This window comes from Aquarana catesbeiana, linkage group LG05 (genome assembly GCF_042186555.1).
Source record: "Aquarana catesbeiana isolate 2022-GZ linkage group LG05, ASM4218655v1, whole genome shotgun sequence".
In the NCBI taxonomy this organism is placed as follows: domain Eukaryota; kingdom Metazoa; phylum Chordata; class Amphibia; order Anura; family Ranidae; genus Aquarana; species Aquarana catesbeiana.
This window is the reverse complement of record NC_133328.1, coordinates 7,377,165-7,403,118: the sequence shown is the minus strand read 5'-3', so window position 1 is coordinate 7,403,118 and position 25,954 is coordinate 7,377,165. Positions and strand designations below refer to the sequence as shown.

At 48.4% G+C, this 25,954-nt stretch overlaps 1 protein-coding gene across 1 annotated transcript in view; it reads right to left on the bottom strand.

Annotated features, from left to right (window-relative positions):
• ZC3H3 (zinc finger CCCH-type containing 3) overlaps positions 1 to 25,094 on the bottom strand; it is a 282,488-nt gene extending 257,394 nt beyond the window's left edge. The window contains exons 1-3 of the mRNA XM_073632632.1: positions 24,968 to 25,094; positions 20,299 to 21,688; positions 6,085 to 6,284 (exon numbers count right to left, since the gene is read on the bottom strand). Of these exons, the coding sequence (XP_073488733.1) occupies positions 6,085 to 6,284; positions 20,299 to 21,688; positions 24,968 to 25,094 (1,717 nt within the window). The remainder of the gene's footprint in view (positions 1 to 6,084; positions 6,285 to 20,298; positions 21,689 to 24,967) is intronic.
• Positions 25,095 to 25,954: the final 860 nt, after the last annotated feature.

Below are 25,954 nucleotides of genomic sequence, written 5' to 3'. Positions count from 1 at the left end.
TTTGGTTATTTAAAACAATCCAATTTGCAAGGATAATTATATATTAGTGTTTTATCTGCCCCAAGGAATGAACACAGGGTGTGTTTTTCAGCTATTTTTTTCCCCGCTTTGATACGGGGACCCGGCATTAGCGGCTTATTGCTGCAAATTACTTGATATCTGCTTCCCTTCACATAAAGAGGAAATTGGGCAATTCATTACAGGCGAGAGGTGGACAAGGTGGTGCGAGAGCCTGGCACAAGGCTGCCCTCTGATGGACACTTCCTGCAAAACAACAAACCTGGAGGACTGCGGCTTTACCTGATTCAGAGCATTTCTACAAACTAGAACAAGCATCAAAATATAAAAGATATAAGACAAATATAAGACTTGACTCTCCCTCCTAGATTGTAAGCTCTAATGAGCCGGGCTCTCCGATTCCTCCTGTATTGTAATTGTACGGTCTGCCCTAATTGTTGTAAAGCGCTGGGTAAACTGTTGGCGCTATATAAATCCTGTATAATAATAATAATAATAATAAGATATAAAAAGGTTATGTGATATAATATACCCCCCCCCACCAAAGAACACGTTCAACACGACATCCACAAGATGTCACTACAAATATAACAAAGGTTACAGAAAGACTGTCCAGTCCAGTGATCTCCAAACTGAGGCCCTTTGCTGGACTCTTCCCGACCCTTCTATTCCTCCCACTGATACCGACCAATGATGGGGCACTATTCCTCCCACTGATACCGACCAATGATGGGGCACTATTCCTCCCACTGATACCAATGATGGGGCACTATTCCTCCCACTGATACCAATGATGGGGCACTATTCCTCCCATTGGTACCAATGATGGGGCACTATTCCTCCCACTGACACCAATGATGGGGTACTATTCCTCCCACTGATACCAATGATGGGGCATTTTTCCTCCCACTGACATCAATGATGGGGCACTATTCCTCTCACTGATACCAATGATGGGGCACTATTTCTCCCACTGATACCAATGATGGGGCACTATTCCTCCCACTGACACCAATGATGGAGCACTATTCCTCCCACTAATGATGGGGCACTATTCCTCCCCTTGATACCAATGATGGGGCACTATTCCTCCCACTGACACCAATGATGGGGCACTATTCCTCCCACTGACAATGATGGGGCACAATTCCTTCCACTGACACCAATGATGAGGTACTATTCCTCCCACTGACACCAACAATGGGGCACTATTCCATTATTCCATAACAGAAATGAAGAAAAATACTTTTTTTCAAAATTTTCAGCTTTTTTAGTTTATTTAGCAAAAAATAAAAAAAAAAACAACCAGCGGCGATTAATTACCACCAAAAGTGTTGTATGACCGCGCAATTGTCATTCTAAGTGTGAAATCTGAAAATTGGCCTGGGCAGGAAGGGGGGGGGGGAAAGTGACTGGTATTGAAGGGGTTAATCACCACGGAGGTTTTTATTTATTTTGCTATATAAAATCGGAAAAAATATCGAGAATTAAAAAAAAAAATAAAAAACACCACGTTTCTGTTCTAAAATTTTGCAAATAAATAATCTTTCTTCATAAATTTAGGTCAAAATATATTCTGCTCCATTTCTTTGGTTCAAAATACCCCAAATCAGTGAATATTATTTAGTCTGTGGGAAAGTTATAGAGTCCACAAACTATGAGATATACAGGATATCTGAAAAACGATCAATCCTGATGTACTGACGGTCGATCTCATTTCTTGAGGCCCGAAAATGCCAGGACAGTACAAACACCCCCCAAATGACCCCCTTTTTGGAAAGCACACAGTCCAAGGTATTTAGTAAGAGGCATGGCGATTTTTTTGAAGTTGGAATTTTTTTTTTTTAATTTTTGTGAAAATAGAGAAATTAAAGCGTTTGTTACCCCAAAAAACGGATCCTTTTCCTTTAAAGCACGTTATAGAGCGCAGTGCTTGTGCTGAGTAATTTGGCCCCCCTGTTTAACCTGAACCACCTTTCTGATCCTGCCTGGATATGCCCTCCCCTCTGTAAACTGACCACGGTATATCATGGCTGCTGAGCCCTGACACCGTGGTCAGTTTACATGCCTCCATCATCCGCAGCCCTGCTCTCCTGTGTCTATACCTGATTTCAGAGTGCTGCTCACGTGACTGGCCGCTTCTCTCCTCCTCTCTTCCCAGCTGACGTCAGCGAGGGAATCTCGACCCCTCCCGCTCTAGATGTCAGATCAGGAGAGGGGAGAAAAGCGGCCAGTCACGTCAGCGCCCAACGGCGCTCTGAAATCAGGTATAGACAGAATTTTTTTTATAAAACACAGAGACAAGAGCACATAGCATAACACAGAGGATTATATAAAGAGGTCACAGGGGGTTAACAACCACTTTAAATATTTTCATAGTGGGTAAGGTTACAGTCCAACCTGTGTAGGTGTATATGTGTGTTTCTGTATGATTATTTCCCATATCCCTGTATGTTGTGTTCTTTAAGATGCACATCTAAGAGTCTCTTAAAAATATCCACACTCCCCGCTGACACCACCAATTGTGGAAGAGAGATCCTTACATTGGTGGTCCGTAAAAGGAATGCAATCCTTACATTGGTTACATAAATAAAATAAAATGTTTTTTTTTTTTTTTTTTTTTTTACATAGCGTCACTAGTGCAGTACAGCATCATCATGTAACTGGTGTGGCGGCGATCAGGGATACTGACACTATGTAAAAAATAAATAATTTTTTATTCAATTTTTTTTAAACATTTTCTTCCGTTTTTTAAGCAGTTGTATACCCGCACATCTAAAAAAAAAAAAAAAAAAACCTTGTAAGACAAAGGCATAATGAGCTAGTATGCACCGCACACTAGCTCATTATGATTTACTTACCTTAGATCGAAGCCCCCGTATCGCAGCCGGCTCCACGGCGAGGGAGCTGACATTTTTGTCCTCGGCGTTTCTTCCGGGTTCCCGGCTCCGGCGCTGTGAGTGGTTGGAGCCGCGATGACGTCACTCCCACACGTGCGTGCGGGAGTCTTCTTCCCGGCAAGGTCCGGCAGCGTCTGCCAGACCTTCAGCTAGCTATTCAGAGCGCATGCGCCGCCGACGTCAGCGGCTGCATGCAAAGTGAATATCTCCTAAACTGAGATATTAATAATTTTACCTACAGGTAAGCCTTAGTATAGGCCTTAGTATAGGCTCACCTGTAGGTAAAAAATGTATAAAATTAAATGAATGTATACAACCACTTTAAAGCGGTTGTATACTTTTTTTTTTTTTTACTTTTACCTACAGGTAAGCCTATAATAAGGCTTACCTGTAGGTAAAGAAAATATCTCCTAAACCTGTACGGTTTAGGAGATATTCCTCTCGCAATGAGCCGCTGACTGCAGCGGCGCATGCGCACAGGGGATTCTTGGCTGACAGCCCGGCAAACTCCGCATACTAGCTCATTATGCCTTTTCACTTGCAGGTGTAGAAAAAAAAAAAAAAAACCCCAGCGGGTATACAACCGCTTTAAATGTTTTTATTAATTTTTTTTACATACTCTCCATCAGAGTAGTTTGGTGTCACCATTGTGGCACTGTACTACTCTGGGAGGTGATCAGGGATTTTTTTTTATTTATTTTTTTTACGCTGTTATTGCTCATAACAGTGATAACCACTGTTATAAGCAATAGTTTTAGCTGTCATGAGTGGCTTCCATTCACGACAGCTTGTTTACTACTGTGATCTGTGATTGGCTACAGCTAATCACATGGTGCAGGGTGTTGGGTACCATGTGATAGCTGTGGGCCAATCACAGCATCACAATAGTAAAGCAAGCAGTCATGAATGGAAGCCACTCATGACCAATCACATGGTGCAGGGTGTTGGGTACCATGTGATAGCTGTGGGACAATCACAGCATCACAATAGTAAGCAAGCAGTTATGAATGGAGGCCACTCATGACTGTTTTGTTTACATGTAATCACTATGATTGGTCATAGTGATCACATAATACTCCAGCCGCTCACAGTGAGCTCTGAACCACCAGACACAGCGTTCATTTGATCGCGCCGTTGCGAGCCCCAAGGGGCGTGGCAGTGTGTATGTGCCAAGAGACATACAGTTACATCCCTTAGCCTGCAGCTGCCGCCGGCTCGCAGTAGAAAGTACTGTAGGCGGGCAGCAAGTCAGCAGGTGACCCGAGTGACTTAAGGAAAGAACGAGCAGTTTGGAAGGGATAAAAGGTATCGTGGTGCGACCAGCCGATAAAGGGGGAGGAGTTGTGGATCTAAAGAGGCGAATAACAACGAAATGTCAAGACTTTTGAGCGATACTGAGACACATCATAAATTGTCAGGGAATCCGACAATCAAATACAAAAAGAGAATGAGAGAAATTGGTACAAAAAGGGCTGAAGAAAATCTTGAAAGAAAAAGAAGCAGATACTTTATATCAGATCCATGTAGGGTGAAAATCACTTACAATTCACCTAAAATACACAAAGGATACAACAAACCCTCCCGGCAGGCCGATAGTAAATGGAACTGGATCTGTAAAACAAACACAAGAGGATTCCTCCACCAAGTTGTCGCTACACCTAAATGGAGGCGCCCTCTATATTTGTTTTTCATATACACTATATTACCAAAAGTATTGGGACACCTGCCTTTACACGCCCATGAACTTTTTTGGCATCCCAGTTTTAGTCTGTAGGGTTCAATATTGAGTTGGCCCACTCTGTGCAGGCCAGTCAAGTTCCTCCACCCCAAACTCACTCATCCATGTCTTTATGGGCCTTGTTTTATGCACTGGTGTGCAGTCATGTTGGAACAGGAAGGGGCCATCCCCAAACTGTTCCCACAAAGTTGGGAGAATGAAATTGTCCAAAATGTCTTGTTATGGTGACGCCTTAAGAGTTCCCTTCACTGGTATTAAGGGGGCCAAGCCCAACCCCTGAAGAACAACCCCCCACACCATAACCCCCCCCCCCACAACATAATCCCCCCTCCGCCAAATGATTTCTGCACAAAGCAAGGTCCATAAAGACATGGATGAGTAAGTTTGGGGTGGAGGAACTTCACTGGCCTGCACAGAGTCCTGACCACAACCTGATAGAACACCTTTTGGATGAATTAGAGTGAAGACTGCGAGCCAGGACTTCTCGCCCAACATCAGCGCCTGACCTCACAAATGCGCTTCTAGAAGAAGAATGGTCAAACATTCCCATAGACACCCTCCTAAACCTTGTGGACGGCCTTCCCAGAAGAGTTGAAGTTGTTATAGCTGCAAAGGGCGGAGCCAACTCAATATTGAACCCTACGGACTAAGACGTCATTAAAGTTCATGTGTGTGTAAAGGCAGGCGTCCCAATACTTTTGGTAATATAGTGTATATGTGGGAACACATAGGGGTTGATTCACTAAAACTGGAGAGTGCAAACTCTTGTGCAGCTGTGCATGGTAGCCAATTAGCTTCCAGGTTTTATTGTCCAAGATTAAATTGAAGAAGCTGAAGCTAGAAGCTGATTGGCTACCATGCACAGCTGCACCAGATTTTGCACGCTCCAATTTTAGTGAACCGACCCCATAGTGGTTGTCAGCAGCTAGCATGTACTTTAGCACTATTTTAGCCACGCAGGAGGAATATACAGTGGAACCTTGAATTAGGAGTATAATCCATCCCAGGAGAATGCTTGTAATCCAAAGCACTCGTATATCACAGCGAGTTTCCCCTTAGAAGTCAATAGAAACGAAGATGATTCATTTCGCATTGACTTCTATTGCATGCAATACCGTATGTGGCCAGAGGTGGGGGGGGGGTCGCCGGAGAGCCTCGGATATACTCGAGGACAGCTCGGCTGAACTCGGAAAGGCTCGGAAACACTCGGGAACGGAGTATTTCCAAACGGCTTTAAACCGTTCCGAGTGTCACCGGCGCCCCCGCACCTCTGGCCAAATACGGTACTGCACGACCCATTAGCTTGAATTCTGCGCAGAGTCAGAATAAAAAAAAAAAAAAGTTGCTCATCTTTCAAAACGCTCGTTAACCGCGTTACTGGTCAACCAAGGTTCCACTGTAGTACATATATACATATTATGAACCTACCGTCTCGGGCGGCGGGGGATTGCATCTTGGTGGGGGGAAGCCTCCTCAGTCGGTGTTTGGAGAGATGTACCAGCGCACGCGGGGAGCTTCTTTTCACAGTTACCGGGGACTTCACCCGGGGGGCGCTCTTCCTGCGGAGGACGTACCGACTCTTCACAGTCAGAGGAAGGAGGGGGGAGGCCTTCTTCTCTACAGGAGACCTGGAAAGAGACCGATATGGGGGTCAGTGGAGATTAAACTTCATCAGTAGAAAACACTTCTCAGAGATCAATAGACTGACCTGGAATTATTATTTTTTTTAATGTATTATTATTATATTATTAATATTATATTATTTTACTTATTTTTTTAATAATTGCATGTACAGTGAAACTAAAGCCAAAAAAAACCCTTAAAAAGTTTAAACTCCAGCCAAAAAAAAAAAAAATTGTCCACTGAAAAAAGAATTAAAAAAAAAAAAAAAAAAAAAAAAAGCTTTTGCTGCAATTCTCACCTTCAGTCCACAGCTGCCCCCTGCAGTAATCCTCTTTCACCAATAGATGTCACCAATCATCTGGTTTCAGGCTCAGGACTAATACTGCGTTGCCATGAGCAGCACCCCGTTCAGCATTAAAGATCCCCCCCCCCAACACCACCGAACGAGAAGAGGACGGAAGTGCAGGGAACTTGATGATGGGGGGGGGGGGGAGCATTGCGGTTATTTATTTATTTGTTTTTTTATTACATTAGTCAATATAAAATAGATCTGCCATGTTGATGCTTTGGCTTCAGCACTTACTGAGACACTGCCAGGCACGTGCAATTCGTTTCATTCTGAATTCGTTCTTCGACAAAATTCGACAAATTACTGTATTTATTGGCGTATAACACTCACTTTTTCACCATGAAAATCGGGTGCAAATGGCGTGTGCGTGTTATACGCCAATACTTATTTAGCTGCCTCGGAGGGGACAGGGAAGGGGGCGGGACGAGCGCCGTCAGATTACATACAGTGAGAATCTCCTGTTTACTTGGTGGCCTCTGTAATAGGAAGTCCCGTCTCCTGGGCCGCCATTGGACCACTGTTCTGTCTATCATAGGAGATTCTCACTGTATGTAATCTGTCGGCGCTCGTCCCGCCCCCCTCCCTGTCCCCTCTAGACTGCAGATGGGCATCGATCAGGCTGCACTGAGGGCAATGGCGAGGCTGCATTGATGGCACTTGTGAGGCTGCAGATGGGCATTGATCAGGCTGCATTGATGGCACTTGTGAGGCTGCAGATGGGCACTGACCCTTATTTTGCTTCAAAGTTCCTTATGTAAAATTTAAGTTTTTTTCCTGAAACTTCCCTCTGAAAATGAATGTGCGTGTTATACGCCGATAAATACGGTAGTTCATTCGCAAATATTCGAATTAACGAAAAGCCGTTGAATGATTTCTTCCAAAAACAATCATTCGAAAATAAGAACGAAAACCCGAAAACTCAAAAATTCAAAATAATAAACTAATGATAACTATTACTAAACTATTAAATGATAGGTATATGAATTTCCTTTCAAAATTGGCTGTTGGCGAACGTAAAAAAATACGAATTGATACAAAGTTACAAATTATTCGAAATAAGGAATGCCGCATCTAAACGAATGGAACATAACAAATTAATAATAATAAATAATAACAGTAAAACTTTTTATTATTATTTATTATTAATTTGTTCCCGTTCCATTTGTTGTTGGCATTCGTTATTTCAGATAATTCGTAACTTCGGATAAATTTGTATTCCGTTACATTCACCAACAGCCAAATTTGAAGGGAAATTCAAATACCTATATAAATTTAATCGTTCGTTATTATTTTCGGATTTCTGAATTTTAAAACTCAAATTTTTCCGAAGTTACGACTTTATTTGAAATAATGAATTTTGATCATAACGAATGACCCGGGGAAAAAAAAAAAAAAAACGAATGAAATGAAAACAAAAAAAATATTTTCGGCAATGCGCGTCTAGCCACTTCTGGTCCGCCGCACGCCAATATACTTCCTCACTTTGAAGAGGGATATCTTTGTTATGGCAGCAGATACCATAACCCCAGTATCCTCTTCTTTGGCCGGCGGTCAGGATTCCGATAATAGTGGTCTCTGCAGCGGATTCGGCGCGAGATCACTTTTATCGGTGGCGAGAGAGGTTCCCCCCCTCCCCTTCCCTCCGCCACTTATCGGAGCCATCGGCAGCGGCGGAGATGATCGGATCCTTCTCCTTGCTGGGCATGGAGATGAGTGAGGAGAAGATGAACCCCCAAACCATCTCCATACCATTGCAAAAAAAAAAAAAAACATTTGTAATTTAAAAAAATGGCCCTTTAAGAGCTGTGGGCAGAAGTGAAGTTTTGACGTGGCTTCCGCCCATAGCTCTTAAAGGGCCATTTTTTTAATCACAAATTTTTTTTTTTATTGCATTTTAGTGTAAATGTGAGATGTGAGGTCTTTTTGACCCCCCAGATCTCATATATAAAAGAGGACCTGTCATTCTTTTTTTCTATTACAAGGGATGTTTACATTCCTTGTAATAGCAATAAAAGTGACATTTTTTTTTTTATTTAAACAACAGTGTAAACACAAAAAATAAAAAAGGTAAAATAAATAAGAAAAAACTTTTTTAAATGCACCCCGTCCCACCGAGCTCACGTGCAGAAGCGAACGCATAGGTGAGTAGCGCCTGCATATGAAAATGGTGTTCAAACCACATATGCGAGGTATCGATCGGTAGAGCGAGATCAATAATTCTAGCCCTAGACCTCCTCTGTAACTCAAAACTGGCAACCTGTACAATTTTTTAAACGTCGCCTATGGAGATTTTTAAGGGTAAAAGTTTGTCGCCATTCCACGAGCCGGCGCATCTTTGAAGCGTGACATGTTGGGTATCAATTTACTTGGTGTAACGTACAATAAATATAAAGTAAAATTGGGCTAACTTTACAGTTTTTTTTTTGTTTTTTTAATAAAAAAAAAAAGTGTATTTTTTCCAAAAAAAGTGCGCTTGTAAGACCGCTGCGCAAATACGGTGTGACAGAAAGTATTGCAACGACCGCCATTTTATTCTTTAGGTTGTTAGAAACGGAGAGGAAAGATACATTGTATCTCTCTCTCTCCTTGCAGAGAGAGAAAAACAAACAAAAAAAAAAAAAAAAAAACCAACAGTGTAAAAATAATAATAATACAAAATAAAGAAGAAAAAAAAACAGCTAGATCAAGGTGTGATCTAGGTCAGTGCCAGGGTTAGTGTTTGTCAAGTAAGGGTCAAAGGTCATGGTCAGAATATTTTGGACAGGGTTTTTTTTTTTTTTTTAATTTAGTGTCGGTGTGTTTTAGGCAGGATAAAAAACAAAAAGCGCACTATTGTTTCTGGTCTGTACTACGGGTACAACAACTACTAACATACACATAATATCACTGCGATCGTCAGGAGCGGGAGAATTTATTGTGGATTGTTGTTTAGTGGTAGGTTATGGTAGAAACAAGAAATATACAGCTAGATTTTTTTTAAAAAGTTGTTTTTTTACCATTTTGGGCCAGTTTTTCTATAATAAAAAATAAATAAATAAATAAATAAATAAATAAATCAGGAGATATCCATTACCATTTACCACCAAGTGAAAGCCTAATTTGTCCAGAAAAAAAAAAAAAAAAACACACCGGAATACGGCTACAGCGGTCTAAATTCCCCGGATGGCGTCCATGTATGTCCTCCCGTGCATGTGCTGCCTGCGCGCCCCATGCGATCCGCGAGTCCATGAGTCTCGGCTGATCACAGATCAGAGTAAGGGGCCGATCCCGCCCCTTAACCACGTGATCAGCTGTCAGCCAATGAAAGCTGATCACGTGATGTAAACAGAGCCGGTAATCGGCTTTTTATCCCCAGCGTGAGGAAAAAAAAAAAAAAAAAAGCAAATTACCAGCTTGTGTAAACGGGACATCGGTATCATACAGCAACAGCCACTGCTGCTAAGCAGTGCCCACCTACCAGTGCCCACCAGTGCATATCAGTACTGCCAAGTAGTGCCTACCAGTGCCACCTATCAAAGGCCACCAGTGCTGCCAATCAGTTCCCTATCAGAGCCTTCTATCAGTGCCACCTTTCAGTGCATATCAGTACTGCCAAGTAGAGCCCACCAGTGCCACCTATCAAAGCCCACCAGTGCTGCCAATCAGTGGCCAGAGCCTTCTATCAGTGCCACCTACCAGCTGCCATTCAGTGCCTTCTATCAGTGCTGCCTATCAGTGCATATCAGTACTGCTAAGTAGTGCCCACCAGTGCCACCTATCAAAGCCCACCAGTGCTGCCAATTAGTGCCCATCAGTGCTGAGTGTCACCTACCAGTGCCCATCAGTGTCACCTATCAATTCCACCTTATCAGTGCCCACCAGTGAAGGAGAAAAAAATTACCTGTTTGCAAAATTTTACAGCAAACTATGAAAACTGTTTTTTTTTTTTTTGTTGTTTTTTTTTTTTCCAAATTTTCTGCATTTTTTTGTTTGTTTAGCAAAAAAATAAAAAATAAAACCCCCCCCAGTGGTGATTAAATACCACCAAAATAAAACTCTATTTGTCTCAAAAAAAATTATAAAAATGTCCTATGAGTACAGTGTTACACGACCGCGTAATTGTCATTCAAAGCGTGACAGCTCTGTGGCCACAAGATTTCCATGTACTAAAGTATGTAGACTGATCACATATTGGGAGATCCGGGTGTCATGGAGCCGCCCACTCAGGGGGGTCAGAACCTCCGTGTAATGATGTAGATCATCTCAGGGATGTCCTCAATAAAGTTTAAAAAAAAAAAAACAAACATTTTTTGATAGTAAAGTGCAGAGTTCTCAGACCAGCTCCCATACAGCCATTCCTGGAGTGCAAGTAGAATGGAAGTGTCTGCAAAAAGACTACAAGAGATCAGCAGCTAAAGGATGGAAAACAGTTCACAAGAATTTCATAGCCGGTCAGCAGACTAAATGTCCCCCTTATAGGATTTGTATCCACATTAAATATTTAAAAAAATGTCAGCTGGGTTCACTTTCCTTTGGAAATAAGACATTGGAGACACATTGGGGGGGGGGGGGATATAATAAAAACTGGAACACACAGAATCTGGTGCAGCTGTGCATAGTAACCGATCCTGGAAACTGATTGGTTGCTCTGAACAGCTACACCAGATTCTGTGTGATCCAGTTTTAGGAAATCTCCCCTAATCTGCTGAAAACAACTTCCACATTCTCCAACCTCAGTCATTCTCATTAATGAGCACTAGAGGGCGGCATGGAGCCAGACAACTTCTCCGCAAAGGGAAAAGATTTGCAGATCTCCCGTCTGATTGTTGTTGTTTAACCCCTTGACCTCCGGAAGATTTACTCCCCCCCTTCATGACCAGGCCATTTTTTGCCATACAGCACCTCGTTACCTTAACTGACAATTGCGCGGTCGTGCGGCGTTGTACCCAAAATATATTTGATGTCCTTTTTTTTTCACCACAAATAGAAATTTCTTTTGGTGGTATTTGATCACCTCTGCAGTTTTTATTTTTTTCCGATACAAAAAAAAAAAAGAAGAGCGACAATTTTTTTTTTTTTTTTTCAAAAACATTTTTTTTACTTTCTGCTATAAAACATTCAATTAAAAAAAAAAAATGTAAAAACAAAAATCTAATTTTCATCAGTTTAGGCCGATATATATTCTGAATAAATAAATAATATATTCTGAATAAAATCCCAATAAGCCTATATTGATTGCTTTGCACAAAAGTTATATAAGTCTACAAACTATGGGATAGATTTACGCAATTCTTGTTTATTTTTTTACTAGTAATGGCGGCGATCGGCGACTTATAGCGAGACTGCAATATTGCGGCGGACAAATCGGACACTTGGGGGGGGGGGGTTATTTACAAAAAAATCCACTTTGCACTACAAGTGCGCTTGGAAGTGCAGTCGCTGTAGATCTGAGGGGGACATGCAAGGAAAATAAAAAACAGCATTTTAGCTTGCACGTGATTGGATGATAAAATCAGCAGAGCTTCCCCCTCATTTCAGATCTCCCCCTCAGATCTACAGCCACAGCTCTTCCAAGCGCACTTGTAGTGCAAAGTGGATTTGCCTTTCGTAAATAACCCCCTAAGTGACACTTTTTTGGGGACCGGTGACACTAATACAGCAATCAGTGCTAAAAATATGCACTGTCACTGTACTAATGACACTGGCTGGAAAGGGGTTAACATCAGAGGTGATCAAAGGGTTAACTGTGTGCCTAACCTGTGTTTGTGTAAACTGTGGGGGAGGGGCTTTTACTATGGGGAGACAGAGATGAGTGTCCCTGCTTTGCAGAAACACAGGATCACAACCTTCCCTTCTCGCAGAACGGCGATCTGCCTTGTTTACATTGGCGGACCACCCCGCTCTGCCTGTGTTCCCGAACGATCAGCGGACCCGCTGATTGGCTCCCTGCTGAGTACAATTACAGTGGGAGCGGGTCGCCGGCGCCCCCAGATCCAGAAGTGCAGGGTCACATACAGATACGTGATCCTGCCCAGGAGGCCCGCCGCGTATATATATATATATATATACACAGTATACGGTTGGGCAAGCGGCTCAGGCTGGGTTCACATATATGAGAATTGGATGTGGGTTTTCCCAGCATCCAATTCGCATGATGAATGAGTTGTGACCGGATCTCAATGGAGCGGCTCACACAGGTCCGGGACGCTCGCGGTCCGAATTGAAGAAGAAGGGTCCGGTGCGTCTTTGGGTCCGGTTCAGGTGCAAATTCAGGCTAAAATGTGGGTCTGAATCGCACCTGAACCGGAGAACAGGGACGCACCGGACCCCAGGGACGAAACCTAAGACCCCTTTCACACTGGGGCATTTTTCAGACGCTTTAGCATTAAAAAAAAGCGCCTGTAAAGCGCCCGATAGAAGCCTGATCTGCAATCCCAATGTGAAAGCCCGAGCCCTTTCACACTGCCAGCGCCCGAAAAACGCTGGTAAAGCACCACTTACAGTGGAGTTCCACCCCAAAAAAAAAAAAAAAAAAAAATTAGTAATGTTCTTAAAAAAAAATTAAAAAAAAACATTTGGAGAAAAAAATTTTTTTACTCACCTCAAAATGCCTGTTGCTATGTGGTCCCTCGTAATCTGCCTCCTTCGGTGCCTGGGCTCCTGACGTCACTTCCCTCGGCGCAGGAAGGGAGATCAACTCTCCCCCCTCCCTCTTGTACATCATCTGGGACATGTGACTGGTCCCAGATGATTGCGGGGCCAGTCACGGCGCGCGCATGCGCAGTGGGTGCCCGGCTGTGAAGCCACAGCTGAGTGCCCACAGTTAAAATGCCGGCGCTGCCAAGCAGAGGGGGGGGGGGGGGTGGACGAGCGGGGCTTCGATCCCCCGCATCGCTGGACCCTGGGACAGGTAAGTGTCCGATTAAAAGTCAGCAGCTGCAGTATTTGTAGCTGCTGACTTTTAATTTTTTTTTTTTTTTTAATTTAAATAGGAACCCCGCTTTAAGACCCTTTACACACTGGGGCGTTTTTCAGGTGTTTTTCGGGCGCTGGCCCTGTGAAAGGGCTCTTAGTGTTTAAACTTTCCTCATTTATACACCAAAGTCTATTCCTTTCATCTAAAGGACAAATTGTTACAATGTTTATACTTAAGTTCCACTGCTAAAGAATGTTGTGATTCTGGGCGGACTGACAGGTTTTTTTTTGAGAGAATTCTCTGCATAGAATCAAAAAATACTTTGTCAAGATCGCAACGGGGAAAAAAATTGCGATGAAAACGATTCTTAAAGAGGAGGTCGTCAAAAAAAAAAAAATTTAAAGTCAGCAGCTACAAATACTGCAGCTGCTGACTTTTAATTGGACACTTACCTGTCCCAGGGTCCAGCGATGCGGGGGATCGAAGCCCCGCTCGTCTACCCTTTCGTTCGTCGGCATTGCAACTGTGGGCGCCGGGCTGTGGCTTCACAGCCTGGCACCCACTGCGCATGCGCGAGCGGCGCCGCGCGCCGTGATTGGCCACTCAGTCATCTGGGACCTGTAATGGGTCCCAGATGATTGACAGGAGGGAGCGAGCAGAGCGGAGCCCTTCCTGTGCCGAGGGGGAAGTGATGTCACCAGCCCAGGCACTGGAAGAGGCAGACTACGAGGGACCCCCTAGCAACAGGCATTTAGAGGTAAGAAAAAAACAAATATCCAAATGTTTTTTGTATTTTTTTTTTTAATGATTTTTCATGTAGTTTTTTTTTTTGGGTGGAACCCTACTTTAATGATTAATCGTGCCACACAAGTACCTCCCCCTAGCAAGTTGCTTGCCGGGAGGTGTACTCAGAAGGAGGGGGAGGAGCCAGGAACACCGGCGGGGGGACCTGAGAAGAGGAGGATCGGGGGGCTGCTCTGTGCAAAACCATTACACAGAGGAGGTCAGTATAACATGTTTGTCAATCAGCCACCATCATTATACTGCGGCAGGTTGGCTCTATTGTGCGAATCGCTGTAGTTGTACAATAGATACAGTGGGGGGAGGGGGGCGTGCGCGCATGGCGCCGGAACCGATTGCAAGTGACCGGCAACCGCAATGTCCGCCGGGCCACCCGCGATCGCTCCTCAAAGAGCCAAAACGGGGGATTTGTCAATGTAAACAGACAGATCCCCGTTCTGACCGGGGAGTAGAGAGAGATCTGCTGTTCCTAGTGATCAGGAACAGTGATCTCTCTCCTCCTCGAGTCAGTCCCCTCCCCCCACAGTTAGAAACCCCTCCCAGGGAACGCACTTAACCCCTTGATCGCCCCCCTTCGTGTTAACCCCTTCCCTGCCAGTGACATTTACACAGTAATCAGTCCATTTTTATAGCACTGATCGCTGTATAAATGTCAATGGTCCCCAAAAAAAGTGTCAAAAGTGTCCGTATCTGTACGACGCAATGTCGCAGTCCCGCAACATTGCATGACCGCGCAATTGTCAGGTAAAGTAACGCAGTGCCTTATCGCAAAAAAATGGACTGGTCATTAAGGGGGTAAATCCTTCCGGTCCTTAAGTGGTTAACCTCTATGACTAAGCCCCCTTGTGGGCGGGGAGAAATGCATCAGGGGGCGTGGCTTGTGGAGTAGCAATGGCTGAGGCCGCCTAACACCTTACAGGTCGGGTTAGGAGAGCGGCGCCCCCTATGTTTATAAGTACTGTTACTGCTGGATGAGTGAACCAAGACACCTGACATAGCATGTTTGTTTTTAACCACTTCAGCCCCGGAAGAATTACCCCCCCTTTCATGACTAGGCCATTTTTTTGCGATACAGCACTGCGTAACTTTGACTGACAATTGCGCGGTCGTGTGACGTTGTACCCAAATAGAATTGACGTCCTTTTCTTCCCACAAATAGAGCTTTCTTTTGGTGGTATTCGATCACTTCTGCAGTTTTTTTTGGTTTTTTTTTGCGCTATGAACAAAAAAAAGAGCGACAATTTTGAAAAGAAAAAAACAATATTTTTTTACTTTCTGCTATAAAACATCCAATGAAAAAAAATTTTAAAATGTCATTTCTTCATAAATTTCGGCCAATATATATTCTGCTACATATTTTTGGTAACAAAAAAAATCCCAATAAGTGTATATTGATTGATTTGCTCAAAAGTTATCGCGTCTACAAACTATGGAATATTTTTACGGATTTTTTTTTTATTATTGTTTTTACTAGTAATGGCGGCGATCAGTGATTTTTAGCGGGACTGCGACTTTTGCGGTGGAGAAATCTTACATTAATACCCCTTTCACACTGAGGCAGTTTTCAGGCATTTTTGAGCGCTAAAAATAGCGCCTGAAAACGGCCTCCTTGGTGTGAAAGCCGGAGCGCCGGCGTGCTTTCACACTGGGGGGCGGTGCGTTTGCGGAACGGGAAAAAAAAAGTCCTGCAAGCCGCTTCTTTGGGACGAATGGGAATGAATGGGCACCGCTTCTGAAGTGCCTGAAAAAGCGCTTTGGAAGCGCCGCAGTCTCGTCACATATGGCGACCCATCACATTTGGCTACCCGCTGCAGTGCGCGACGCCGCCATATGCGTTCCAACACTTATAAAACTCTTGTCGCTTTTAACACTTTTTTAAAAGTGTTTAAAAAAAAAATTTAAAAAGTGTTACAAGTGTTTTTGTCACTTTTAACACGTAAAGTTTTAAAAGTGTTGGAACGCACATGGCGGCGTCGCGCATGTGCACTCCAGCGGGTAGCTAAATGTGACGGGTCGCCATATGTGACGAAACACTGAAACGCGGGTGGGTTTAACCCTTTCTCTGGCCGCTAGCGGGGGGGTTTAAAATCTCCCCGCTAGCGGCCGAAAAGCGCAGCTAATGCGACAGTAAAGCGCCACTAAAACGAGCGGTGCTTTACCACCAACGCAGCTGCAGCGTGAAAGCAGCCCTCTTGACACTGTTTGGGGACCAGTGACACTAATACAGTGATCAGTGCTAAAAAAAAAAAAAAAATAATACACTGTCACTGTACTAATGACACTGGCAGGGAAGGGGTTAACATCTGGGGCGATCAAAGGGTTAAATGTGTTCCCTGGGAGTGTTCCCTTTGGGGAGGGGGGGGGGGCTTGTACTATGGGAAGGCAGAGATCCCTGTTCCCGCCTAGCAGAAACACATGATCTCCATCTTCCCCCTGTGACAGAACGGCGATCAGCCTTATTTACATAACCAGACCTGCCGTTCTATCTGCCTCGGGAAAACGATCGGACCCGCTGATTGGCTCCAGCTGTGTTCAATCGTAACGGAAGCGTAGCTAAAAATAGCGCCCAAGAAAAGCCTCGGCTGCAAACCCAGTGTGAGAGCCCGGGTGCTTTCACACTGGGGGGCGCTGCGCTGGCAGGGCATCACAAAACCTCCTGCCAGCAGCTTCTTTGCAGTGGTAATTACAATGCTCCTCCACCGCTCCTGCCCATTGAAAACAATGGGCAGCGCTGCCATACCACCGGCAAAGTGCCACTACGGTTGCGTTTTGCGGGAGGATTTAACCCCTTTTCGGCCGCTAGCGTTAAAACCGCCCTGCTAGCGGGCGAATAGCACCACTTTACCGCCGACGCCTGGGGCGGCTCAGTGTGAAAGGGGTCTTAATGTACTTGGGGGCGGTTAAAAAAAAAAATAGGAAAAAGTAAGTGAAACCCCCTGCCAGGTTTTTTGCACCATTGGGGAAATTTCCCTTCACTTCCTGTCCAAAAAACTCAACAGGAAATCTCCCCCTCAATCCCTTCGTTGCCAGGTCCATACATTGTACAGACCTGACAGTGTGTGTGGGGGGGGGTTACACACATTCCCAGTGGCTGCAGCCCCCCCCCCCCCCCCCCCCCCGGATTGTGTGTAAATCTGACAAGCGGACTCCTGCCTGTCAAATGGACGTATTTGGGCGGCTGAGCTATCGCCCGATGGCTTCCACACACCCCCCCGGTAACGGTGCCCCCCCCCATGTATCCTAGGCTCAGCTTGCCCATCTGCGGGCCTGGGACCGGTGTAGCGGGTGCAGCTGGCTAGAGGGGAGGGAGGGGAGTGGGCGGACGTTGACAATTTCCCCGCCCATCAAGGCCGGGTAAGAATGTAATGCAGTGCGATCTACATTACATTCACTGAAGTACATGGGGGACATGAGGGGGACATGAGGGGGACATGAGGGGGACATGAGGGGGACATGAGGGGGACATGAGGGGGACATGAGGGGGACATGAGGGGGACATGAGGGGAACTTGGAAACCCTGGAAGCTTCATTAAAGAGAACCTGACACCTAAAATTATCACATAGAGGACTATTTGTCCCCTTTGTGAAAAAAAAAAAAAAAAAAAGTTACAAAATTTAAGGTTTGACGTATTTGGTATCTATTTATTCGGTGCAATCTCGTCTTTCTTATATTTTACACGGAAAAAAAATTAGGTAATTTATTGCATTTGTGTGGCTTAAAATTAAAGGGCTTGTAAAGGTTCGTGTTTTCTTCACCTTAATGCATGCTATGCGTTCAGGTGAAAAAACACCTGGCAGTGACCGCCCCCCCACCCCCCCACCCCCCGTTTTACTTACCTGATCCTTCGAACTTGACCCGCCGGGGACGCGCTGCCTCTCTGCCCAGGGGTTCTCAGCTCTTGATTGGATAGATTGACAGCAGCGATTGATAGCAGCCATTGGCTCCCACTGCTGTCAATCAAATCCAATGATGCGAGCGCCGGGGGGCGGGGCCAAGTTTTGCACTTGGCCTCTATGGGCGCCGTATGCTGGATTCGGGAGCGCGCCTGCAAGGTAACCCCCCGGGAGAGCACTTCTCCTGGGGGGTTATCAGATGTGGGGAGGAGCCGCGAGAGCCGCCGGGGGACTCCAGAAGATGAGGATCGGGGTCACTCTGTGCAAAACAAGCAGCACAGTGGAGGGAAGTATGATATGTTTGTTTGTTATTTTAAAAAAAAATGTACCCTTACAATCACTTTAACTTTAGTGTATTTCTTTCTGTATTTATACATAAATACAGGAGATATATATATATGTATTGGAACTTCCACTATTTTATTCTCCAGGGGTGTCTACTTTCAGAAAATAGATCACGTTTTGGGGGTTTTATGTAATCTTCAGTCCTAAAATGTTTTTTTTTTTTAACCGCTTTCGGACCGCCCACTGCACATTTACTGTGGCAGGGCGGCTCGGCTACGTGAAACAATCTACCTGTAGGTTGTTTCCTCTTTTGGGTCTGGGGCGCATACCGCCAACGACTCGCTCCCGCTGTGATTGGATACACAGCGGGAGCCAATAAGTGGGCCATGATGGTCGTCAGGACCAGCCGATCGTTCCGCTGGAGCGGCAGAACAGCGGTCGGCCTATGTAAACAGGAGGGGCAGAGAGGAAGAGAGAGATCTTGTGTTCCTGCTAATCAGATTTCTCTCTTCCTCTAGTTAAACCCCCCCACACACACACACACAGATAGGCTGCTTTCACACTCGTTCTAGCGGCGCTTTAGCGCTGTTTTTTTGGCCGCTAGCGGGGCGTTTTTAACCCTCCCACCCCACCCCCACCCCACGCTAGCTTTCGAAGAGGAAAACCGCCCATGTTGCGGCGCTTTGGATTCGCATTCATTTCAATGGGCAGGAGCGGTATAGGGGTGCTGTATACAGGGCTCCCAAACCGCCCCAAAGATGTCGCCTGCAGGACTTTTTCTAACGTCCCGCAAGCGCACCACCGCCCCCCCCCCCGGTGTGGAAAGCACTCGGGGCTCTCACATTCAGGCGGCATGAGAGGCAGTTATCAGGAGCCATTTCTAGTGCTAAAACTGCCTCAGTGGGAAAGGAAAGGAAAGCACCCCCTAGGAGCACACTTAACGCTTTGATCGCCCCCCGATGGTAACCCCTTCCCTGTCAGCGTTATTTATACAGTGACAGTGCTTTTTTTTTTCTTTTTTTTTTTTTTTTTTTTTTTAAGCACTGATCCCTGTATTGGTGTCATTGGTCCCCAAAAAAGTGTCAGTGTCCAATTTGTCCGCCGCAATGTCGCAGTCCTGCTAAAAATCACTGGTCGCCGCCATTACTAGTAAAGAAAAATAAATAAATAAAAAATGCTAAAAAAATATCCCGTAGTTTGTAGACGCTATAACTTTTGAGCAAACCAATCAAAATACACTTATTGGGATTTTTTTTTACCAAAAATATGTAGAATACGTATCGGCCTAAACTGAGAAAGAAATTAGTTTATATATATAGGCCATAAAGAGTACAATAAAAGGTAATTTATACATAAAGACTAACAAAATATATTACTATGTAGAATACATATTGGCCTAAACTGATGAAGCAATTTGATTTTTTACACATTTTTTATTGGATGTTTTATAGATGGGGGGGGGGAACCATCAATTTTGTCTTGGTGCAGCTTCGCACGATCGCGCAATTGTCAGTAAAGGAAACGCAGTGCCGTTTTGCAAAAATGGCCTGGTCATGAAGGGGGGAAAAAAAAAAAAACGGCTCTGGCATGGCATGACCAGCTGACCCCAGAACAGGTGTCGTCATTGGAGGACTCGCCCCTCACCTCTGGTTCTAGGAATTTTGGATCTCTTCTTGCAACCAATAAAGCCCCCTCCCCCACTCCCATGAAACAGAAGAGGTCCGCCCTAAAACTACAGTAGGAATAGAAGGGAAATGTGAGGATGTATTTCATGCACAGGTGAGCTCCTGTGTACCTGGAAGTGCTCCGCCTCCTCACTATCTTGGTCCGGCTCTTCACCTTGTAGCTGGAATTCCCGGTGTCCCTGTAGGGGGCAGCGGCGGCACCCCCTACGCCGTGTGGTGACCTGGTGGTTTCGGGAGTCCTCTGGGCGCTCCTGGTAATGGCGGTTTGGCTGGGAGTGGCGGGTGCCGAGGAGGAGGCGGCGGTGGTGGTGGACGGCTGAGCTTTCCACTTGTAACGGTTCTTTGGGGTACACTTTTGGTGTGGACTGCTCTTCTTCGTTCTGCTGCCACTCCCATTGGCCGGAGACTTGGCTTTCTCTGAACCCGCGCTCGCTCTCCTTGCGCCCGGGCTGACTTTTTTCGCAGACGGGTTGGTTTTAGGAGATTCGGCCACCCAGGTGTATTTAGTCCTGGAAGACCTGAGGGCTCTCGTTGGAGGAACGGCGGGCAAAGTGGTTTTAGGTGGGTTCAGAGAAGTGTTGGGGGCGACGGGCCTGTTCTTGGCAGTGGTTGCGGCATTTGGGGGAGGGGACGCCACGGCGGGTTTGAGATGAGGGGCGGGGAGGCGATTAGAAGACGGGTGTGTTCCTGCAGATCCCTGAGTTGCATTGGATAAGTTCTGGAAGGTCCGGGGAACCTGGACAGACGTCCTGCAAGGTCCTCCAGGAGGCCCCTGGGGGTTTTTCCTGAGTCTGACGCCCCACTCTGCAGACGTGGAGGGCACAGCGGCTTCATCTGACAGCGGCTTCTGGGCGCTCACCGTAGGCGGGCATTTTGCCTTTGGCACAGCGAGTGTTTTATTATTATTGATAACAGTCGGGTTCCCCGTCACTTTCTGTCTGCTGGCTGGTTCAGATTTGGCTGTATTATTATGTGCTGGGACTTTCTGGGGGACTTTTCCTTTATTGGGAAGAGAAGCTGGACTGACGCTTGGAACCACCGCAGGGGGCACAGAGGGGGAGAGGCCACGGGGGAGTGATAGAGCGGGCACAGAGGAGGAGAGGCCACGGGGGAGTGATAGAGCGGGCACAGAGGAGGAGAGGCCACGGGGGAGTGATAGAGCGGGCACAGAGGGGGAGAGGCCACGGGGGAGTGATAGAGCGGGCACAGAGGGGGAGAGGCCACGGGGGAGTGATAGAGCGGGCACAGAGGGGGAGAGGCCACGGGGGAGTGGGGCGCTGTGTTCTGCTCCTCGAGAAGTCCTATTAACCAGCGAGTACTGAGCTCGCCATGTGCTGTGTGGGTGGGGCTGTCGTGGTTGGTACCCGGTTATAGGAGCCCCCCCACGGTAAGATCCTCGAGGCCGGTACTGCAGCTGCAATGGGTCCCGCCATCTTGGATTTGCTGGTGCCGCCGGTGCTGGAGCATTGCCGTGGATATGTTTGTGTTGGCTGATGAGACCTGCAAAGGAAAGAGATTACTGATCAGAGTGGAGAAAGGTCAGAGGGCATTATACCGCCGACGTATTTATTCCATGCCACGCCCACTCTGCCCTTCCTCCTCTGAGGCCCATGTGGGGCCTCTCCCCTCTGTGCCTGCTCTCTCACTTGCCCGCTCTATCGCTCCCCCATGAACTCTCCCCCTCTGTGCCCGCTCTCTTCCTCCCCCATTACTTCAACCCCCTCTGTGCCCGCTCTCCCCCTCTCCCATGACCTCTCCCCCTCTGTGCCCCCTCTCTCTCTCCCCCATGACCTCTCCCCCTCTGTGCCCCCTCTCTCTCTCCCCCATGACCTCTCCCCCTCTGTGCCCCCTCTCTCTCTCCCCCATGACCTCTCCCCCTCTGTGCCCCCTCTCTCTCTCCCCCATGACCTCTCCCCCTCTGTGCCCCCTCTCTCTCTCCCCCATGACCTCTCCCCCCCTGTGCCCGCTCTCTCCCTCCCCCATGGCCTCTCCCCATCTGTGCTCGCTCTCTCCCATGACCTCTCCCCCTCTGTGCCCGCTCTCTCCCTCCCCTATGACCTCAACCCCCTCTGTGCCCGCTCCCCCATGACCTCTCCCTCTCTGTGCCCGCTCTCTCCCTCCCCCATGGCCTCTCCCCCTCTGTGCCCGCTCTCTCCCTCCCCCATGGCCTCTCCCCCTCTGTGCCCGCTCTCTCCCTCCCCCATGACCTCTCCCCCTCTGTGCCCGCTCTCTTGGCCTCTCCTCCTCTGTGCCCACTCTCTCCCTCCCCATGACCTCTCCCCCCTCTGTGCCCGCTCTCTCCTTCTCCCATGACCTCTCCCCCTCTGTGCCTGCTCTCTCCTTCTCCCATGACCTCTCCCCCTCTGTGCCCGCTCTCTCCTTCTCCCATGACCTCTCCCCCTCTGTGCCCGCTCTCTCCTTCTCCCATGACCTCTCCCCCTCTGTGCCTGCTCTCTCCTTCTCCCATGACCTCTCCCCCTCTGTGCCCGCTCTCTCCTTCTCCCATGACCTCTCCCCCTCTGTGCCTGCTCTCTCCCTCCCCCATGACCTCTCCCCCTCTGTGCCCGCTCTCCCTCTCCCATGACCTCTCCTCCTCTGTGCCCGCTCTCTCCCTCCCCCATGACCTCTCCCCCTCTGTGCCCGCTCTCTCCCTCCCCCATGACCTCTCCCCCTCTGTGCCCGCTCTCTTGGCCTCTCCTCCTCTGTGCCCACTCTCTCCCTCCCCATGACCTCTCCCCCCTCTGTGCCCGCTCTCTCCTTCTCCCATGACCTCTCCCCCTCTGTGCCTGCTCTCTCCTTCTCCCATGACCTCTCCCCCTCTGTGCCCGCTCTCTCCTTCTCCCATGACCTCTCCCCCTCTGTGCCCGCTCTCTCCTTCTCCCATGACCTCTCCCCCTCTGTGCCTGCTCTCTCCTTCTCCCATGACCTCTCCCCCTCTGTGCCCGCTCTCTCCTTCTCCCATGACCTCTCCCCCTCTGTGCCTGCTCTCTCCCTCCCCCATGACCTCTCCCCCTCTGTGCCTGCTCTCTCCCTCTCCCATGACCTCTCCTCCTCTGTGCCCGCTCTCTCCCTCCCCCATGACCTCTCCCCCTCTGTGCCCCCTCTCTCTCTCCCCCATGACCTCTCCCCCTCTGTGCCCCCTCTCTCTCTCCCCCATGACCTCTCCCCCCCTGTGCCCGCTCTCTCCCTCCCCCATGGCCTCTCCCCATCTGTGCTCGCTCTCTCCCATGACCTCTCCCCCTCTGTGCCCGCTCTCTCCCTCCCCTATGACCTCAACCCCCTCTGTGCCCGCTCCCCCATGACCTCTCCCTCTCTGTGCCCGCTCTCTCCCTCCCCCATGGCCTCTCCCCCTCTGTGCCCGCTCTCTCCCTCCCCCATGGCCTCTCCCCCTCTGTGCCCGCTCTCTCCCTCCCCCATGACCTCTCCCCCTCTGTGCCCGCTCTCTTGGCCTCTCCTCCTCTGTGCCCACTCTCTCCCTCCCCATGACCTCTCCCCCCTCTGTGCCCGCTCTCTCCTTCTCCCATGACCTCTCCCCCTCTGTGCCTGCTCTCTCCTTCTCCCATGACCTCTCCCCCTCTGTGCCCGCTCTCTCCTTCTCCCATGACCTCTCCCCCTCTGTGCCCGCTCTCTCCTTCTCCCATGACCTCTCCCCCTCTGTGCCTGCTCTCTCCTTCTCCCATGACCTCTCCCCCTCTGTGCCCGCTCTCTCCTTCTCCCATGACCTCTCCCCCTCTGTGCCTGCTCTCTCCCTCCCCCATGACCTCTCCCCCTCTGTGCCCGCTCTCCCTCTCCCATGACCTCTCCTCCTCTGTGCCCGCTCTCTCCCTCCCCCATGACCTCTCCCCCTCTGTGCCCGCTCTCTCCCTCCCCCATGACCTCTCCCCCTCTGTGCCTGCTCTCTCCCTCCCCCATGACCTCTCCCCCTCTGTGCCCGCTCTCTCCCTCCCCCATGACCTCTCCCCCTCTGTGCCTGCTCTCTCCCTCCCCCATGACCTCTCCCCCTCTGTGCCCGCTCTCTCCCTCCCCCATGGCATCTCCCCCCTCTGTGCCCGCTCTCTCCTTCTCCCATGACCTCTCCCCCTCTGTGCCCGCTCTCCCTCTCCCATGACCTCTCCTCCTCTGTGCCCGCTCTCTCCCTCCCCCATGACCTCTCCCCCTCTGTGCCCGCTCTCTCCCCCTCTCCCCCCCCCCCATGGCCTCTCGTCCTCTGTGCCCGCCCTCTCCTTTCATTCAGTATACATGGCACCTATATAGCTACCTCACCCTCGCCGACCCATCCTCTCATATCTGTGCCCCCTCCATCTCTCCCCCCACTGTGCCTGCTAGTCTTCACAACCTCCCACCCCACCCCCACTCTCCCCTCTTCTTTCCTATGCACCCCTTCACCCCCCGCCTCCTCTACTTCCTTCCCACCTATGCCCCCCCTTATTCCATTTGTCCCCTTCTTACCTTTCCCCACTCAACTATGTCCCCCTCTGCCCCCCTCCAGTGCCCCCCCTTACCTATGACCCCCCTCTCACCTATGCCCCCCCATTACCCCCCCTCTCGCCTATGCCCCCCCTTATCTCTAAATCCCCCCCTCTCACCTATGTCCCCCCCATTATCCCCTCCCCCTCTCACCTATGTCCCCCCATTCTCCCCTCCCCCTCTCACCTATGTCCCCCCCATTATCCCCTCCCCCTCTCACCTATGTCCCCCCCATTATCCCCTATGTCCCCCCATCACCCCCCCCTCTCACCTATGTCCCCCCCATTATCCCCTCTGTCCTCCCCTCCTCACCCTGCAGCTGTTGGATTTGCCTCCTCAGAGTCTCTCTTTCCTCCTCCATGTCGGTCGTTGTTTCTCCGTCATCAGTGAAGCGTCTCGAATCCTCGGCCCCTCCCCTTCTCTCTCCCTCTGCCGCCATATTGGAAGCGGGCAGATGGCCAGTCCCTCAGACAGCCGAGACTGTACAGCATGGTAGGGTCACGTCTGCCCGCAGTGTGCACAGTGTGGACAAACATGACCCACCTGTGCCGCTTCTTCTTCCTCTCTACAGAAGAAAAAGCAGCCAAGGATTCCTTTCCCACTTCCAAGATGGCGGAACCTGACCGCGCTCTGTGTCATGTGACCGGGCCCGTCGCAGTAAACATGCGGGCGGTGTCCTAGCAACCGGCAAAATGCCAGCGCGGGGGACTGCTGGAGCCTGTCATGTGATCTGTCACGTGGTGTCAACAACAGCTGCTGCCCCTGTCATCCCTTCCACTGGAGGACTACAAGTCCCAGCATGCATTGTATCGGGGGGGGGGGCCTCCAGGTTTTGGGGGTGACACTGGGGCCCTAAAATTTATATTCTTCTCTATTTCAGGTTAAATTGAGTCATTTCAGGGAACCATTCTATCCCTGAGGAAGGGACCAGGAGGTCTGTAAAATGGTCCCCAATACTAACATGACACTCAGAGGGGTGACAACATATCCTCACATGCAGGTAATTACAGAAATGGGTGACAGTACAGGGGCAGGGAGAGGGCAACGGTGACAACACATGGGCAGTGAGAGGGCAATGGTGACAACACATGGGCAGTGAGAGGGCAATGGTGATAACACATGGGTAGTGAGAGGGCAACGGTGACAACACATGGGCAGTGAAAGGGCAATGGTGACAACACATGGGCAGTGAGAGGGCAATGGTGACAATACATGGGTAGTGAGAGGGCAATGGTGACAACACATGGGCAGTGAAAGGGCAATGGTGACAACACATGGGCAGCGAGAGGGCAATAGCGA